The 19,412-nt window shown below is 41.9% G+C and overlaps 4 protein-coding genes across 4 annotated transcripts in view; 3 read left to right on the top strand and 1 right to left on the bottom strand.

Annotated features, from left to right (window-relative positions):
• Positions 1 to 19,412, bottom strand: part of LOC105285556 (angiotensin-converting enzyme) — a 58,901-nt gene that overhangs the window by 30,577 nt on the left and 8,912 nt on the right. The window contains exon 10 of the mRNA XM_011349811.3: positions 17,946 to 18,288. Within this exon, the coding sequence (XP_011348113.1) occupies positions 17,946 to 18,288 (343 nt within the window). The remainder of the gene's footprint in view (positions 1 to 17,945; positions 18,289 to 19,412) is intronic.
• LOC105285554 (proline-rich protein 4) lies at positions 1,404 to 8,109 on the top strand. Its single transcript, XM_020033671.2, has 2 exons — positions 1,404 to 5,154; positions 5,237 to 8,109. The coding sequence occupies exons 1-2, from the start codon at positions 4,875 to 4,877 to the stop codon at positions 6,226 to 6,228; spliced, it is 1,272 nt and encodes a 423-aa protein (XP_019889230.2). The 5' UTR covers positions 1,404 to 4,874; the 3' UTR covers positions 6,229 to 8,109.
• Positions 8,748 to 11,688, top strand: LOC109611368 (titin). Its single transcript, XM_020033672.2, has 2 exons — positions 8,748 to 8,818; positions 9,803 to 11,688. The coding sequence occupies exons 1-2, from the start codon at positions 8,748 to 8,750 to the stop codon at positions 11,082 to 11,084; spliced, it is 1,353 nt and encodes a 450-aa protein (XP_019889231.2). The 3' UTR covers positions 11,085 to 11,688.
• LOC105285558 (proline-rich protein 4) lies at positions 14,093 to 17,936 on the top strand (the record flags this gene model as incomplete). The annotated part of the gene is made up of 1 exon (XM_011349813.2): positions 14,093 to 17,936. A coding segment is annotated over one exon (1,197 nt), but the record flags the coding sequence as incomplete, so codon positions are not given.

Here is a 19,412-nt window from a genome sequence, read left to right as displayed (position 1 = left end):
TATTTATTAATGAAGAATTAAAACTCTTTCGTGCAAGTTATTAATTGTTAATTTTATCGCGTTGCTGCAATCTTAGATTATCTTCAGAGTCTATTTGCAAGGAGCGGCGTTTCTCTCAACTGCTTCCAGTAACAGTGACCGGTAAAGCAGCCTGTCACTTTTACACTTGTTGATATAACGAAATTCTATTCCTTATTCAATGTTAGAATTAATATTAAAATAATGTTTTTAGTTCACGCAAGATATATTCAAATGTTTCTGAGAATATTCAAGCATTTTACGTGAAATTTAAAAGCGTTTAAAATTATTTGATTTTAACAAATATACAATTTATTACGTAATAACTAGAGAGAAAATTAATATTTTAAAATATATTATCATTACATACATGCGTGTGATATTAATAACAAATGCTAAAATAAAAATGAATACTATCAATGATAATATTCAAATCTCTTTTATCTATGGCATTTATATCACACATTTAAAAAATTTTTTTATAAACGTAAGATAATGACTATATTAGCATAAATACTACACATGTTATAATTGTTATAATTCATAAGACTCTAAGCCATTTTATCGTGAGAAATAATATCGACAGTAGTTATTGCAGAATTAATATTTAAGCAGTTAGTTTGTACTCTGGAATTAATAGAGATTAAATTATATTGCGAGAATATGATTCACGATAAGCGAAAGTAATGATATAGACGTATCATGATTCACTCGATGCTTCTGCTGATTATGCGTTTAACATTTGCAAAGGAGCGATTTATTGCAATCGCCATCGTGAACGATAATTTGTCGTAATTTGCAGCGAGCCGCGCTACAAATCCAGGGTTATCGGAGATCGCGATGCAACTTGAAATATATCAATTTGTCATTCGCGATATAAAATATATCATCCTTTCGCAAATCGTACATAAAAGTTGCATGTCATGATGATCACGTAGTATTTTGTACTAGTTTATGCGTATTGTTGTACATATTATTCTGCACGTTGTGTGACATGATGTGACGTTTTTGCGATACATTTACATAATAATTATATAATAAAAGTCGTATTTTTGTACATATCATATAGATAACAAATTATATTATATAATTGTTATATAATTGCTCAACGGTTTCTGAAAGTAGCAAAATCTTTTCGATCAGGAAAACTTAAAATCGTTTTAGTTTCTACATAATTATGACATTATCATATGCAAAAAATGGATCAAAGCATTTCTGCTCAAATACTCATACGCAAGTAATAATTTCATTTTTTTAATGTTATAATTTACGTAACGCGCAATTATTTTGAATTTAATTGTTAGTGTTTTATAGTAATAAAAATAATTCTGAATACGTCCTATGTATCGTTTCTCGTGTACAGTTTTGCAATTTTCGTGTATTATAAATTATCTGACAATATAAATTGCTACTATTAATCGATAATCGGTCATTACTCTCTCTATTAGCGCCTTAACATTAAACGTAGACCGCGAAGAAACAATAATTGCAGGATTAAATAATAAGTATAACAGCATCGTGCTTCCTACTTGGAGTAGAACACGCTGCTGTCTTGTATTTCATGCGCGCTAGAAAGTACCCATTTAATAACGCGGCGATCTGAGAGAGTGAAGGCAAAACCTATATATTAAGGATGTAAGAAAGTTTACGATCGTACGAACACATAGTTCCGCCATTATTAAGACGACATTAATTACGAAGGTGAGTTTACGCACCGTGCTTGTTAGTTTTAATACAGAAATATCGCATTCGAGCAATAATGTCGGATTTGCGAGAATCCTCCTCTCCTCTTTCGTACATAAATAAACCGCCAACTCGCTGGTTGTGCATTTTAGGTGAATTTGATAACCAATAATGCTCAAGCGAGGCACGTAAAGCAGCCATAAATGCATTTGGGTGAATTTGAAATCCGATAATATTTAAACGTGGCACGTAAAGCAACCATAAACCATTAACTCTTGCTTGCAAAGCTGTATCGATTATTGTTGTCGAGAAGAATTAATCACGCGGAACCAATTTTCCAACTGGCCAGCCATCGCACATATATAATAAATAAAACCGAGAATGAGACATTGTTATTATAATATTTTTTTCGCCATTTAAAAAGGCCCTTACGTGCCCCGAGCACTTCGGTCAATTAATTCTTCCTCCGTGTCATTAATAATACTTCCTTTATCCGTCATTAATAATTAACGGTCGATAATTTGTCTTGATTCGTCTTTCAGCGGATCGTCTCTTATCGCCCGATGAATCAGCACGATTTACGTCATAATCTAGATATCCGGAAGCGCGAAGCACCTCCGAAGCACATCGCTCGCGCTTCCGCTCTCGACTTCCTCGTTCGACACGGCGGCGCGAAGAGTTTTTCCGAGAGCTCATTTAGGTGCAAGCTCAGCCTTCGCGTTAATGACATCGTCATTAAGGAAAAACATCGAATTGCAGTATCATGTAGTTGAAATGTTAATAAGATATTTTTTTACGTTGCGACGCGTTTTCCGCAATTTTTATATATTTTTAATATTTAATTCCGTCACACTTTACTATTTTGCACGTGAAGATTTTTATATTTTATATTTTACATGCTGATTTAAAAAATGATGAGATATATTATTTAAATCAAACAAATGGAACAAATTGTTTAAACAGGTGAATTCGTGTCATTCTTTTTAAATTCAAAATTGGTACATCTTAATGGCGCGAATTATTGTAAAAACTCTCTCGGGAGGACAATACACTATCTCGTGGAAAGTCGAGAACAGTGCCCGCCAGACTAACGACGTTTTCGAGGGTAACGACGTGTGGATTGTATAGTTAATTATGATGCAGCGACTGTCGAGCGTTAAATGTCCCGCACGCAAGCTCATCCAAAAACGTGATGATGGGGATCCATGATGATCCCATGGTCCATGACGGCGTTGCGTGCACATCGCGAAATTCGTGCAGAAACAACGTGAAACAAAATGAGGGCCTTATTTTCTCTTTTCGCGTGTTGGAACATTTGTATTACGTTGACTCTAACCGCCCTTTTTGCATTCGCTGGTCTCAGGGAGCACTTACACGCAACTGAACGGGCTGTCGTAACTGTCACTTCTTCCTTGTTATATTTCTTACAAAGTTTCGTGTAAGTTTCGCGATATCGATTTCCCACGAGACCAGATAAGTGAGTCGAGGGTCTCGCGTAACACTCCAAGTCTGCTCATAATCTCTACTTAAGTGATCCGACATACGCAATTCAGTAAGAAACACCCGCTTAGGGCGCCCGAGTTGCAAGAACAATTTATATAATTCGCTAAATATCAATATTACGTGAATCTCGTAAAAGGTAACTCAGTTCATAATTGTATAATCCTCGATAGAAGCATTTACGTAATTCGGATTTAATCGGTTAATCGATTAATCGGTCGCGCAGCGTTCGCCGACAACGCTACTCGTTCTCTTAACTTACTCCATGGAGCAGAGTTAATCATGACCTTTGGCGTAGTACCAAAAGTCCAACGAAGTTTTCAACGATCATCGTCCGATCTCTCGCGATACAGGTTTCCGCGATCGCGTCAAGAATCGCGAAAAGGTCTTTGACACTTTTCACTTTCTGCTTGCTATTCACGGCGAACGTTATCTTGGCGAAGCGACGACGCGTATCGGCAAAGTTTACCGGATTCAGAGACTTGTACTTATGTTTGCAAACGACCGGTTGCATTTCCGACAGCGATCCGACCTCGTCATGCACTGGACAAACGCAAAAAATCGCCGTTGTATCCGATACCGGTAATTGACGACGATTAAAAAATCGATCGAGTATCGATTTCTCAGAAACGATCTTTCTGAAAGCCAGCTCGAAAGCCAGCAAAAACGATTTTTGTCGCGAATTTTATTTTTATTTTTTCGTTAATTGCACAATCGTTACCGTTGCCATTTTTCTCACATATTATTATATTTACTGCACGTGTGATAAACGCAATAATGCCTCTTCGCTTCAAGATCACGGTCAAGAGAATCAGTCTGAGACAATTATGACGCTCTATAAAAGCAGCGAACGGTTTCTTGCCCGAGCAGAACAATAAATGTCACTCCTTTTACGGGAGGACTTGTTGAGACCGGCGCGTGCAGAGCCTTTCCACGTGATTTTTCTTGTTAAAAAAGGGCAATTTCACTCTCGTCGTTCTTTAATGAAACGCGAAAGTGACCATCCCCTCTTGATGAAGGCATCGCGTGTCCAGCTTCTAAGTTCAGTAACGCATCCGTGGAGGCCATATATATAAGATGGTAAAAGTATGCGACTGATCTATTTACTCTTAACTCAAGCAAGGTGCTCGGAGATTTTTCTCCAGCATTTCGTTCCATCGTGTCGGTCAGGATGGAATACGAGGTAAGCTATCAAGCCGCTGGAAACATTGGTATTGTGAGCAAGTGTGGAAAATTAAATGGTGCTTTCGTGTAAAATTTATACGAGGCTGTGATAGATATTCTGTGATACAAAATGAAGAGTGAACCAGTGTTTAGCAAGTGTTACATATTTTTAAATCCAAATTTAAAATAATTTTTGGGAAAGGAAATTAATTGTTCTGAAATCTTTATCGGAAACATACTGATTTGTTTTAATATTCTTTGTAACTCATTCAATTCGCGATTTTTCTAAACGATCGGTGTGTTAAAATGTTGCAAAATCTCTTGCAAATTGTTCTAAATACGTTTGTTTAGTAATTAATAATAAGATTTCTTCATTTTTATTTTATAATCATTTCTTAGCCTTCATATATTATTATTTTATAATTTGCTTGATATTTTCTTCGAAGTAATTTAAGATACGGCTTCTGAAAATATTTTCAAAGAAGAACTTCTATTCATCATACGTTAGAATGGAAGTCCTCGTGAAATGGTTTGTATTATGCCACTTGCAGGCATGCACGATGTTCCTGCTGTCTCTCTTCGTGGTAATGGTGACGAGTGTTCCGATTCGCAACAGCCATAATGGACACATACGTATGTATAATCACATTCCTGCAGCACGATATGTGCATCGAATCATGCCTCTTCACGTAAGGCAACACAGAGCGAATTATATTGGAGAAAGGAACACGCACATAGACAACGTAAAATTGCGGAATACCGAACAGGATGAGTCCAAGGATAATCAATGTAAGTACCGTAATATGTTTGTTACATCCGTAAATTTCTAGCGAAATCAGAATTTATTCAGACGGTATCATAATACTTTCAGTTTCAGAATCTCAAATTCCACACTTCAAAGCTGAGCATGGGATAGAAGTCATTTCCAAATCACAAGAGAGTTACAACCATGAATCGAACAATGGAGGAGAAAGTGCACAAAGTGTACACGATGATCAAGTATTGGGCCATCACGTGCACGAAGACATACATAAAACAGTGACAATCGTCAAGAAGATCGCAGTACCGTACCCTGTCGAGAAGACTATCCGTTATCCCGTCATTAAAAAAATACCGTACCCGGTCCGAGTGCCGATTCCGCAACCGTATCCGATCGAGAAAAAGATACCGTATCCCGTCAAGGTTTTCGTCAAGGTCCCTATCAAGATACCGCGGCCGGTACCGGTCATCAAAGAAGTACCGTATCCGGTTAAAGTACCGGTGGATCGTCCCGTACCGGTCAAGGTGTACGTACCGAAGCCGTATCCGGTCGAGAAGAGGGTACACTATGAAGTAAAAGTCCCAGTACCGAAACCGTTCCCCATCGAGCGTAAGATACCGATGCCGGTAAAGGTGCCGGTACACGTGCCGCGGCCGTACCCGATCGAAAAAATCGTTCACTATCCGGTAAAGATCGCGGTGGAGAACCCGGTACCGGTTCCGGTATCGAAACCGTATCCGGTTGCGGTTGCGAAGCCGGTTCCGTATCCCGTCGAGAAACCGGTGCCAGTTCCGGTCAAGGTGGAGGTGGTGAGGCCGATACCTGTACCGTTGGACAAACCGATACCGGTCAAGGTAAGGGTGCCGGTACCGATACCGTACCCGGTCGAGAAGAAGGTACCGTATTCGGTGGAGAAATTCGTCCCTGTGCCGGTAAAGATCCCGGTGGAGAGGCCGGTGCCGGTATACGTGAGCAAGACGGTCGAGTACCATATCGAGAAAGCTGTTCCCTATCCGGTTAAGGTGCCGGTTGCGGTACCAATAAATGAACACGGGTTGGGGAATATTAAATACGAAGAAAATAGTTATTCATGGAAACCATAAAGTGATAGACGAAGAGGGTATTACATTAATGGCTTGCAAAAATAATTGATAGATAACGGATTAATGTACAGTTGCCAGAGGCTTCGTAGGTCATTTTTACTTTCGCTTCCAGATCGATTCGATAATATCTGATGATCGATGAGAAAGAAAGAGAAAGAGAAAGAGAGAGAAGAGAGAATAAGATTTGTGGGAAATACTACTTATAATATGTGAGACTTATATAAGAGTATATTTTAATTTATATAACAGAATAGTTAAGAATTTGTTACTGTGTTTTAAGGAATATTTATTTATTTCCCTTCTCTATGAAACTTTTTTACTTGAGTGTATACGGAAAGTATATATGAATCGCCATCTTTATGATATATTGTTACTGCACCTGTAATATTGTCGAGATTATCCTTATCACGAAGTACATTTTACGCTGTGAGAGAGTATCAAATAAATAATTGTTTAATAAAATTATTATCAGCCGATCACCGCGAGTCCCAAGTGGTATTATAATTTCCAAAGTATAATTATTACAAATATGAAATTCGATTGATCAACCTTTTATTTCAAAATATGTACTATCAATCGACAGCAATTCTGATAACGTGCAGAGAAAAATAATTAATAAAATAAATAATAATAGAATCTTACGAGAGAAAGAAAAAAAGTGAAAAGGTTAATTTTAACACAGTTAACTTTCTGCGCGATGTCCGATTCGATCATTAAAGTCTTTCTGTATCGCCGGTTTAATAATTCCAGTCACGTCTACTTTCGCCGCGTCGCAATTACCGCCGTGGTTGATATGTTGTAATTGATTTGTATAAAACAACGGTCATCTGGCGACATTGACCGTGATTACGGAATATCTGTCTCCTACGTTTCATACCGTAAGATGCAACTGATTACACATACGGCGCAAGAATATTCTCATTAATACGTGTAACATGATAATAATTATTACCGAATCGAATTTTACGAAATAATAAATGAGAAATCTTTCACAATAGAAGATATTAACTATTAAAAGGTTTTTCTTATTGTTAGTTTAGAAAATTTAGTCCTCCAGGGAAGTTCATACAAGGTGTCCCGGAAACGACTACGAATACGATGAATGTTTAATGCATGAATCGTGTGGTAACTTGATTTTCTTTCAAATTTGCGATAACATCTATCTTTCAAAAAAAATCACAATCTTGTAACAAGAACTTAGCTGCGTAACTTGCATAGATTTATAGTACATGCAATTTAAAATCCATGCGAATGCCTGACATGTGTCCAGTGATAATACATATAAATGCATTACGTTATCTATCCATGCAGAGAAACGGTACCAGCATAAAACTTAGATTATTTCCCAGCGTCTCACAGAATTCAATAAAACTTGCTGTCGTCACGTAATCGTTCGTGCCTTTCACTCGATCGCGATATTTTAAAACGTTAATAAAACAATATGATTATAAATAGGAAGAGACATTTCCAGTTGATGTATGCCTGTCCTTCTCAGCTCAATGATTTCCATATCCGTAATATTATACGCTTGCAATATTAAATGCGTTACCTTGCACGAGAAGTAATTACGCGCGTGTCGCTCTTATATCACTTTATGCTTCTCTGTACGGGCGCGAACTTTGCGAAATAAATGATAGTGCGCGGAGTAGGTACTCAAAGCAAGAAGTATATTGCGATTTCACTTGCATCCCGTCATATTCTACTCTTCCGTGTTGTTCAGACTAAACACTGTCTGATTCATTATCATCAAGACTAAATCCGATTTATTTGTTCCATGTGTAGTTATTAATAATATTTAAACTCAGTTAATTTTGGACGAGAGTCCGTGATAATATTAATTTTGTTTCTTACGTTAATTCGTATTATACAAATAATGTTTTGTTTTATTTTCATTTATACACACACATAATATCTTTAGAAATATACTTAATAAAATTATACTTGCTAAAGTTATTAAAATTGTCATACATGTATGTATGAGAAGAAGATCATAAATAATATATCGATCTTTAATGCTGTTAACGCGAAAAAAACAAAAGTGACGAAGAAAATCAAAACGACGAACAATCGCTCGACCGAAATTGTCACAGTTGGGTGGGCGAAGGGTTTCCTTTTCCCGGTGATCGTATCTCTTCGGGAAGTACTGCAGGAAAGTTTCGAGAAAAGCGTATAAATATACGGTTAAAAAGCAGTGTACAAGCGCCAGCAAAGCGGGAAAGTTCTGTACAACTTCGAGGAGAGGCAAGACATGGAGAGCACTTTTACACCGGTTTCGGTTTCACTGGTGTTACTGATCCGAGAAATTCGATCGAATTATTCAATTTGTCGTAAAGGAAAGTGCCGATTATATCTTTCAAATCAAACACACGCAAAAACGAATATTAATTATCTTCAATAAGAAATTCCTACAGATATTATTATTTTTGTTAGTGCAATGACGAAAGATAGGAAAATACTAGAAGATTGTTATGATATTTGTTGGAAAATGCGGCCGAATATTCTAGGAAAGCAAAAACTCCATGGCGGTGCAAGGACCGTTTGATTTTACGATTCGGCATAGAAAGTATCTATCCACTTTCATCGGTAACTCGTAAATAACATTGCCAATCCAACGTCCTTCTTGCGTAGATTAATGAACTAGAACCGATGAATAGTAAGTGGCAAGCAACACATGTACATTCCTATCATGTTAAATAATTCGTTTACTGCAGACATCTATTTAGAAAAACAGATCCTTACTCTAATAATATAATAAAAAAATATGACATTTATTACCCAAGTACAAATTAATGTAATATAATTAATAATATAATAAATATTGCTAAGTGTATTTAAATATGTTTAATAATATGTTTAATAAATTATCATTTTAATCAAAAAATTGGTTATGCAAACTCAATTTTACCAACAATATTACATGCGTATTTTAAGCACAATAATTATTAACAAAATTTAATATTAATAAATTTTACTATTACTGTAAACAAAAAATGCCAAGATTATAGACAGAGCTAATTAGGCGTATTGCAAAAAAGTTTTTCTCAGAAACTTTTGCATTTCTTTAGAAGGTTCGAGATTCAAGCTGCTTAGGAGTCTTGCGTTTTGCCTCGGCTTTAAAGCAGGTAGCACGGTTTATTCCTGGCGTATGTACAGTGTTCATTGACCAGCCCGCAAAACAATGATCATTTAAGCGTAGATAATTGTCACGAATAAGGTACTGCAAAGCTATAAAGGTCCAACTGGCGAAAGTCGTCTACGGTGTATAAATAATAGTGGGATACCTTTCCGTTTGGATTCAGTTTAGGTTGATCTATCGTCTTGATCGCAAGAGCATCATCATGCGGCACCAGGCAAGTGCTTTTAACTTTATACAGTTACAATTCTCTTGCAGTAAATGCCAAAGTTTTAAAGTTAATCTATTATTTCGTATACTGCATAAATTATCTTTGCTTTTATTATAAAAAATAATATGACATTTTTTTCAAAGAGCATTAGAATATTTAAATTTGGCGTAAAAAGGTTAAGCAAGTTTACATTAAATAATGTAAGCAAGAAACATTACTGTTAATTAAAGAATATTACAATTAATTCATAATACAATACTCAAACAGCGGCAGTGCCTAATAGCATTTCTATGCCTCGGGATCACCCTTACGTCATCGGCCAGTCGCAGAGAGGAACTTGAAAGGGCCGCGGAGCTGGCCGTGGAGAAGGCGGCTGAGAGGGCGGCAGAAAGGGCGGTGGAGAAAATCCTTGACGGCGGAAACACCACAACAGAATCTAAGCTCATACGCGAGTCCTATTCCAACGTCCGCAAGGAGACTCCGCGTAAAGAGAAGCAGGAAGACGAGGAGTATAGCGACACCGGCGAGTACGCACCGGTGGACGACGACGAAGTGGAACCGGAAGAAGATGCCGAGGACTGGAGCACGTACATCCGGGGCTCCAGGTTCAATTCCCAAAGATTGTCAGGCGGAGGCTTTCGCGGGTGGTCCAGCAAGCTCGACTTCTCGGACATCTGGAAGAGATTTCCAAGAAGCGAATGGTCCCACGAGGACACTAGTCCGGATAAACCAAACGAGAATGTCGTCACGGTGAAGAAAAGAGTGCCGGTACCAGTAACAGTCGAGAAGAAGATTCCGTACTCGGTCTACAGGCACGTACCGTACGAGATCAAGGTACCAGTACCGCATCCCTACACGGTGGAGAAGAGAATACCGGTGAAGATCTACGTCAACGTGCCAGTTGAGATGCCGGAGCCTTATCAAATCGAGCGGCAGGTTCCGTACGAGGTGAAGATCGACAACCCCGTGCCGTACAAGATACCGATGCTGCGACCATATATAGTCGAGAAGCGGATTCCGGAGGTAAAGGTACCGCAGTCGTACACGGTCGACAAGCCGGTACCCTACGAGGTCAAGGTGCCGATCAAGGTACCAGCGCTGTACTCGGCCGAGAGGAAGGTGCCGGTCAAGGTCACGGTGGATCGGCCGTACCCGGTTCCGGTGCCGAAGCCGTATCCGATAAAGATCAAGAAACCGCATCCGGTGCCGATGGAGAGGCCGGTTCCGGTGCCCGTCAAAGTTCCGGATCCTCAGTCGTACACCGTGGAGAAACCGGTACCGGTAGAAGTGGTGAAACCGTACTCGGTTCCGGTCAGAGTACCCGTGGACAAGTCTTACGAGGTGTATCAGACGAAGCCGGTGTTCGTCCCGGTGAAGAAGCCGATACCCTTCGTCATACAAGTACCGGTACCCATGAAGCTTGGGTGGAAAGATCAAAGTAACGTCACCAAGAACAAGGAAGATCCGACGGAAAGTGAGAGCACTGAGACTAAACGACGGCGATCGCGATGATCGGAAATAGGTTTTAATGAAGCGACAAAGCCAGAGAGATGTCTGCAAAATGTTAATTTATACGTTGCACACTAACACGGTGTGCGTAAAATAGTTTGCGCACCCTAGAAAGTCGAAAGAGAGATTATTTGAATAAACATATAATTAAGTTTGAGGCTTGTAAGTTACATTTGAGTAACTGTATTTTAATTACGTAACGAAAGAGAGTGCGAGAGAGACTTATACCACATGTGCACATTAAGATGCGCGCAACTATTCAGCTTCATCAGTTTATGGATGTATGATTACCCGTCTCAGACTTGTAAAAATAAAGAAACATGTTTGAGATCACTTTCCTAGTTAGTCGTCACTTTCCTAGATAATCACTACTTTCCTGCTTGCGCTTGCCGAGCGACGGCGAGGTCGTAAAACTTTGGTAATAAAAGCAGACTTTGTTCTTATTATCGGGCGTCTCGTTAATTACATAAAAATCGCGAGCCAGTCCGCTAATTGAACCGCATTCGTGCGGATTGTTTTTACTGTGACTTGCGCCGTTTCGCGTTCCTCGCTAATGCAACGATGTGATCTGCGAAAATAAGACGCATTTTATTCGTCTCGACGTGATCGGAATGAGGAAGTCGCGTGTTTCGCATTGCAGAATAAAATTATTTTTCCGATTATTATTTTATAACGATGACAAACACGTGGTCGTGAGTAAAAAAATTTAATGCAATAAATTTTAATGCTTCACCTACGTTATTTTCCGACTTTGTTAATACTTCGTAAAAATACTCATGCGTAAAAATATGCGCATTAGCCAGTGAAACCGCCTGCTTCTATCGGTATCATCAGGAACGCTTAGTTCGAGCTTTAATCTCGAGCTGTTCTAATTTTCATCCCAGCTCGCAACGTCTGGCCATTCACTTTTTTCTTCTTCAGCAATAATTAGTTTCGCTTAGTGCTCCTCATTTTTTTCTTCGCTCACTATCACTGCAGATATGCATCCATCTCTGAATAGCGCGTGAAGGATTTAAAAGTTCGCGTACGCGCTCGCGGTATTCTTCATGAACTTCAGCATTTAATCGAGTGGAATAGTCCTCACGTGATTTCAATTCACCGAACTGCCTCCGAAGCTTTCAAATATTTTTATAATTTCAATTTAATTATTTTCTATTACTTAATTTACATGACTGAATATTACATCATCCCTTTACGAGACGTTCACCCGATCCCTCTTTTTCTTTTGCTACTTTCTTTCATTAGTACGAGCGGTAACCATTTCAATACATTTCCTAATTGCAGTGAGAGCAATTAAATTCAGGTGCGCGATAAAACGTGTAAAACGATCCGTGTTACGTTTTAATACCTCTCCGAATCCAATCGCGATTGTACTGTTTATTGTCGTGCGCTTTCAGTTGTACTCTTGACTGTCATTACCTCTCCCGTATTATCATCAAGCGCCACGCAAGCAGCGTTTCCTCCGCAACCGGAGCAGATCGGCACGAGATCTGCGGTGCAATATTATGCTTCCAGCAAAAGCGAGCGTTCATACGCTCGATCTCACATCAGTACTGTACAACATTCTGGGATCTATATCTTCTCTTTGCACAGCACTCTCTCTCTCTCTCTTTCTCTCTTTTTCTCTTTCTCTCCTCCTCTCGTTGTACCAGTTCTTCCTCTCGCGCTCTCCCTCGAACCGCAGGAGAGACCGTTAGGCCTTCGTCGTCGTGTTCCTCGTCTCGGCCGAGAGAACTCGTACGTACAGATCGTCCTTCCGTGGGGACCGGATACGGAGGGGGCACTGTGAAGTCCTGTCAGACACGCTGCATACGTCCGAGAAACTTCCAGCGAGATGGAAAACGACGGAGGGAGGCTGGCTGTGATAGGCAAGAGGAGGAAAAGATAGTAGGGGAGGAATGAAAACGCATCTATGCGTTCAGTGGCGTAGATGATTCAACGAGATCGAAATATAAAGAAAGAGTCATGAATCACAAGTTGAAGATTGTTCTGCAGAAGAGCGTAAAATGAAGACTCATTATAGAATCCTGAGTATCTTCTTTCCAACAAAACTTCAAGATAATGTTGTCTTTATAAGTACTGGCTTTTGTTGGTTTTTCTTGGTTGATTTTTGTTGATATTTCTGTCGTTTCTAGTATTTATCGATTCTCGATCCTCGGTCCTCGATCGATTGCTCTCAGAATTTTGCATTCATCTTTAAAGAAGCTCTTCCGAGCATGTGCTGTTTTTATTCTCTTGGATCGAGGAACTATTGCGGAATATTTTCACTCGCGACTATTCGCGGATGTACTTTCCAGCTCTGATTTTCTGGGCATTGTCGTTGGTACACTTCCGGTGTTCCGTAATGTTCCGTGGTGCCTACGCCGTTGGACGCGATTATGGAAGCACCGTCGCTTGGTGTGTGCCTATGATTTACAAAAAAAAATGCCATAACGCCGTGCACGTCGGGCAAACACCAGACGCGTGTGTTTCACTTTTCCGCGAGAGTGCAGAGGGGCTCGCTTGATACGCGTCGGGGGAAAGCGGGCTATAAAGACGGTGGCACCATGGGGGGAAGCACCCAGTAAAGTCTGGACTTTGACCAGATCGCGAGAGACCTGGTAGACATGAAAATTTTGGTAAGTCCGCTCTTCCAACGCGATCGACGAAATTATTTGCACTCGGTCTCACAAATTAACACCTGCTTAGCTGTCGTGCCGTATTTTCTTGAAAATATCATCTCGAACAAATATTGAGGACAATAGTGCTCGCCAAGACGTGTTTTCTGCAATCGAATAAATTCTGGTCGCGATCAAAGTCACGAGTATTGCTCATCGATGAAAATCGCGACGAGACGGATCGTGATCTCAAGAGTAAAAAGCCGTCCGTGATCTAATAAATCAGTCTGGCGTTTCGCACGATCTGGGCATTATCTAGAACATTTAATATAACTGCACTTGACACATACACGGTGCTTGTTCACGGTCCACCAAGTGCAGAACATCGCCGCGGGTGCGCGTGATTACTGACGTAATCGACACGTTTCTTCTCGATTGCAGGTTCTCACACTGTTAGCGGGGCTACTGGCCCTGGCCGCGTGCGAGAAGGACAAGACGATCGAGAATGCCGCGAGCACGGAGAAAAAGCAGGGCAAGCGCGGCCTGAGCCACTTCGAGGGTGACTACGGCGGGCACGATGATGGCGGTTACGAGGGTGGCGATTATGGGGGTGGCGGCGGTTATGGGGGTGGCGGCGGTTTCGATGGTCACGACATCGGCGGTGGTGATATTGGCGGTCATGACATCGGCGGTGGTGACATCGGTGGCGGCGATTACGGTGGCGGTTACGGTGGCGGGGGTGGCGGCGGCGACGACCATGGCAAGGTCAAGCAGATCACCATCGTGAAGACCGAGAAAGTACCGTATCCGGTGGAGAAGAAGGTCCACTACCCCGTGGAGAAAGAAGTACCGTACCCGGTAAAGGTGCCCGTACCGCAGCCGTATCCAGTCGAGAAGAAGATACCGGTACCGGTGAAGGTTCTCGTGAAGGTACCAATACATATACCACAGCCCTACCCGGTCGAGAAGAAGGTGCCCTATCCGGTTCACGTGCCGGTGGAGAGGCCGGTGCCCTACAAGGTGTACGTGCCGCAGCCGTACCCCGTCGAGAAAAAGATACCGTACCCGGTAAAGGTACCGGTACCGCAGCCGTTCCCGGTGGAGAAACCCGTGCCTTACACCGTCAAGGTACCAGTGCACGTGCCGCAGCCGTTCCCCGTGGAGAAGCCGATACCGTACCCGGTGACAGTGCCCGTCGAACGACCGTACCCGGTACACGTACCCAAACCGTACCCGGTGCCGGTCGAGAAGCCGGTACCCTACCCGGTAGAGAAGAAAGTGCCCTACCCGGTGAAGGTGCACGTCGAGCGGCCGATAGGAGTGCCGGTAGAGAAACCAGTGCCCGTCCACGTTAAGGTACCGGTACCGGCGCCATATCCGGTAGAGAAGCCTGTACCGGTCCCGGTAGAGAAGCCGGTGCCCTATGCCGTAAAAGTGCCTGTCGTGAGACCTGTGCCGGTCCACGTGACGAAGCACGTGCCTGTGACGGTGCCCAAGCCGGTGCCGTATCCCGTAAAAGTGCCGGTGCCGGTATCAGTGCACCACGAGCACGATTACGGTTCTTCGGGGGGGTATGACGAGTCCAGCTTTGGGGGTCACGGGGGATATTAGGATATTGAAAGGCAAGGCAGTGGAGGATCGTCTCGCTCGGAGAAAAATTCACGAAAACGGAATAGCAGAGAGATGCGTCGAGAGAGAGAGAGGGAGAGAAGTCACACAAGTAGCTGCCAAAACGAGGATCTGCTAATTATTAATTAATTATCCGACTCGACGCGTCGATTAACATTGTATATAAAAAAGAAACCATATTGAAATGTACATATCCGGGAGGAGAGGATTAGAATTAAGCCACGTGGGTTCATTTGTATAAATAGACTAAGACCCATGTACGTATACGTGTAGGCTGGATCTTTCTTTCTTGCGCAAGTCCTCCACTGCTCGCACGAGCGGACGTGTCGGCGCCCATTCTGGATGATACCTTTTTTTACACGTTTCTTCTCATTTTTTTAACAGTGAAGCACAACCGAGCAATTCGATCCGTAATCGTCGTTGTTTGGCGGGTGAGTTTACGTGAGTTTCGGCAGAGGTTAACGAAGCGTTTGCTTGGCGGATCAGCGACGGGCACTCGCGAGCCGGAAGTTGCGGTCGCTCGGAGTGCGCGTTCGCCAAGAGACGCGGACGTATTTATTTCCCGCGACTCGAGACATCGTTCTCTCCGCCGCACAATGTTCTCTCGGCGAGGAAGATGAGTCTGCAGAACGGCCGCTCCACGTCACGAGGAACGGATGCTGGGCGCCGCGAGTTCCCCTCCCCCCAGCAGCTTAAACGATTTTTTAGATATAGCGTGTCGACACTTAAGTACCTATAAAATACATGTTGTACTGTGTGTGTCTCTTGCGGCGTTCGCGGGGCGCATGTAACGCGAACGTTCCCTTTACGACGTCTTTCGCTTCTTTCTAATAAAACCAAAGAGCAAAACGACAGCCTCGAAATTGATCCCAGCCAATCCTTCCGCGACGTGATCAGATGACGGCCACAAGATTGCCTCCACAATTCATCAGCAGTGAATTAACAACGATATCAAACATTTTGAGCGCTTCCTTCTTGCTTCCTTCCTTCTTTAGAACGAATAATAATTTGTTTGTTTATCCTTACACGTTTGCCTTGTCTGCAATAAATTTCGCACGCCGCGCAAGTCTTCCGCAACTCTCGTACTTCCTTCTTGCGGGCGAGATTAAGTCGAGCAGCGAAGTGCGACAAGTCAATCCAGGCGTGTCGATCCTGAATGTTCACAGAACCAGTGGTCAATATTCATTGACGATAGAACGTTAATGGCCCAACAATAAAACGCCAATTGCCCGTTGCAAGACAGATTTCTTCTTGCGGTTTTGCTCGCCGTTTGTCAATATCCTTGAACTTCACGGCGGCGAGCGATTTATTTAATAATCTCCGATCGCGTGCGCTCTCTATCGCGGCAATACGCCGATACGCGGTATTATTATATTCGCGAGGTATTGTAGCTTCTGGTTCCGGCAACGAACAGGAAGTGCTACAGCACCACCAGCGAAAGCCGTTCCCGCACGATTTCGGGCGTGCTGCACGCGGAAATTCGCTCGACGATAATTAGCGGCGCAAGAGCCGCAATGCGTAATTAACGTCGTGCGCTCGATGGAAATGGGACTTTCCTTTATCTAGCATAACTAACGAAGGCAAGAGCGTACACGTAACACTTCCGATTCGATGATATCAGCGCTGTCTTATGTCTTGTTTTGCCTGGCGATCTATCATCTGGCGCGCGGATCTCATCAATCATCAAACCGGCACATCGCTCTAACTCGCCAATGTCTAACGGGAGAAAGGACCCCCCTTAAGCGTCTTTCTCCCATTTTTCTTCGCGCGATCCGCGAATCGTCAGGGGAGGAACGCAAGATCGCGGATCCAAAGTGAAATCGCCGATCTTGCGCGCGAGGCTAGGCTGCGCGGATTATTTGCCGCGAGCGAAAAGAGTCACGCAGAAAGCGCGTTTCGAGTGTGCAGCAGGTGTTATTTCATCGTTAAATTGACAAGAGAAATAATGTCTCTTGTTGAAATAATAATGTAAAATCCACATTTATCCAACACACTGTCAGCCGAATGACACGATTGTGAAAACGACTGCGTTTTCATATCGTGATTTATTGTCAGAGCTCTTTCGCGTATCTGGTCCTAATATAACAATTGTTAATCTTAATTACTAAGATCATCGCAAAATCAGTCAGAAGTTAACCTCGGCTGTTACTTATGACGTTACGTGATGAGACTTAATTACGAGCGCGAGTTTCGATTCGTGAGTTGAAAAATCGAAAGCGCGCACGGAGAAAATTATTAATGATATATCACACTTCAACCACGCAATTGAGATATATTCATATAAGAGGCAAGATTTATGCGTTATAGCAATTAATCCTTTTAACCCAACGATATAAAAATCTGTCACAGAGAGAGATTTTCCATAACATCTTCTTCTATGTGAATTGGAAATGTTCAAGTTTCGGATAAAATTTATTGTATATTGAAGTAATTGATTAATACTCTATTCATATATTTTCCTAATAAAACGATTAAAAACTCAGTTGTACAAATTTTAATATTATTAGAAATTTAAACATACTCTAGTTTATTATATAAACTTCAATATTATATTTTATATCCTAGTAGACTAGTATGATGGACTAGTATGACCAAAACGTTTATTCCGTGTGCGCATGAAAAGCGATCAAATACTTACCTTATGTACGGGATGTTGGCCGGAATGTGGTACTTCGCACCTGGATCAAAGTCGTCCTCGGATCTCAGGACCGGCGGTTTTGTGCCCGTGTACTGCTCCTTCAGCCTGTGCCAGTGACAATTATACTCCTCCTTGCTGACGTAACCGCGGAAAACGTCCCATCGCCATCTGTCCATCGCAATGCTGAACGGCATCAGCACCAGCTTCTCCATCGCCAAGGAGAAGAGGTAGTTGATGTCCGCGGAACGCTCGTCGATGTATTTGTTCGCCAGGCCGAGAGTCTGCAGGTGACGCGGTGTCGCGACGCTCAGAGCGACCGCCTCGCCGACCGCCTCGTGGAATCCTGCGGCGATTAATAATAATGTAGTAATTAGATATGATAACAGTATTTGTGATATAATACCATAGAGAGAGAGAATGAAAATTTGCCTGGAAACAGTTATTTACTTTCTTCAATTATCACGCCACTTTTAGAGGATTTATGATCACTTCTCGGTAAGTTCACGCATGTAGGCTTATTGCTGGACATTACATGAATAGTTGCGGTAAATTACAGCAATCTCTTGGTGCAGGATTAAAGAAGCTTTGCAAATTCTTCTACTGATACCGATCCGATTCCGCACTTCGAGCTATTCTCTAAGAAGACTTGCGCGTCGTTTTGAGCGAGTTCGGTTGTTCGATAATCGATCGGTGAAAGTCGACATCACACGAAACAGATGGCTTGTCGTTGAGTTCCGTCTCTGTGATTATTGCAAAGTTTCTCGACGTTCGCCCGGTGTACGCGCGGATAGCACGTACTTTTTGCACGTGTTGCGATTTAGCGCTAGCCAGGATGTAATTACAGTTGGTGCAAATAAGTCGAGCGTGGCAGATGACGCCGATTATTTCCTTTTCTATCACTGCCTGACGCTCAAACGCGCAATTTCGTAACTCAAAACATTAACATTAATCGCTCACCACAAGTATAGAAAATTAATAAAAATTTCGTCAATATTATCTTTCGGACTTCCGACTACACACAAGTAACTTAAATCTGATAAAGTAGCAACGTGATAAGGTCAACAAAATTATTTAATAACCAATCTAGTGATACCAATAAATAAATCTAATTTATATAATATAACATTATTTACTGAAATTTCGATTTAATAAAAATTCAATTTAAAAAATTTCGAGGTTTTAATTTTAAACTTCAACATTGTCTAACAAAACAAAGACGTACAAAGTTACACAAGAGTTCTATAAAGCGGAGGCACCGCTTAAGGATTTAATGCAAAATTAAAGGAACAATCAGCAAGACCGCCGCAACTGTGAAGCTGTTCTCGTTGCTTCGAAACAATTCGCGTTCTGGTTGCGGGGCGAACGACCGGGCCGACCGGCCGGCCGGCCATTGCAACGGTGAAAGCGCGCGATTATACCGTAATAAAAATATTTTAACATCCGCGCGCGCGAGTGCGCGCGACGCCA

This window comes from Ooceraea biroi, chromosome 9, assembly GCF_003672135.1.
Source record: "Ooceraea biroi isolate clonal line C1 chromosome 9, Obir_v5.4, whole genome shotgun sequence".
Taxonomy (NCBI): Eukaryota; Metazoa; Arthropoda; class Insecta; order Hymenoptera; family Formicidae; genus Ooceraea; species Ooceraea biroi.
Note: the sequence above shows the minus strand (reverse complement) of the source record. Positions and strands in the feature narration are given on the sequence as shown.

Excerpts from the sequence above, each read along its gene's own strand:
- LOC105285554 (XM_020033671.2), top strand. The coding sequence starts at position 4,875 with ATGGAAGTCCTCGTGAAATGGTTTGTATTATGCCACTTGCAGGCATGC. Across the intron at positions 5,155-5,236 it reads TGAGTCCAAGGATAATCAAT|TTTCAGAATCTCAAATTCCA; the intron begins GTAAGTACCGTA and ends TAATACTTTCAG.
- LOC109611368 (XM_020033672.2), top strand. The coding sequence starts at position 8,748 with ATGGCGGTGCAAGGACCGTTTGATTTTACGATTCGGCATAGAAAGTAT. Across the intron at positions 8,819-9,802 it reads TCCACTTTCATCGGTAACTC|AATATTACAATTAATTCATA; the intron begins GTAAATAACATT and ends TGTTAATTAAAG.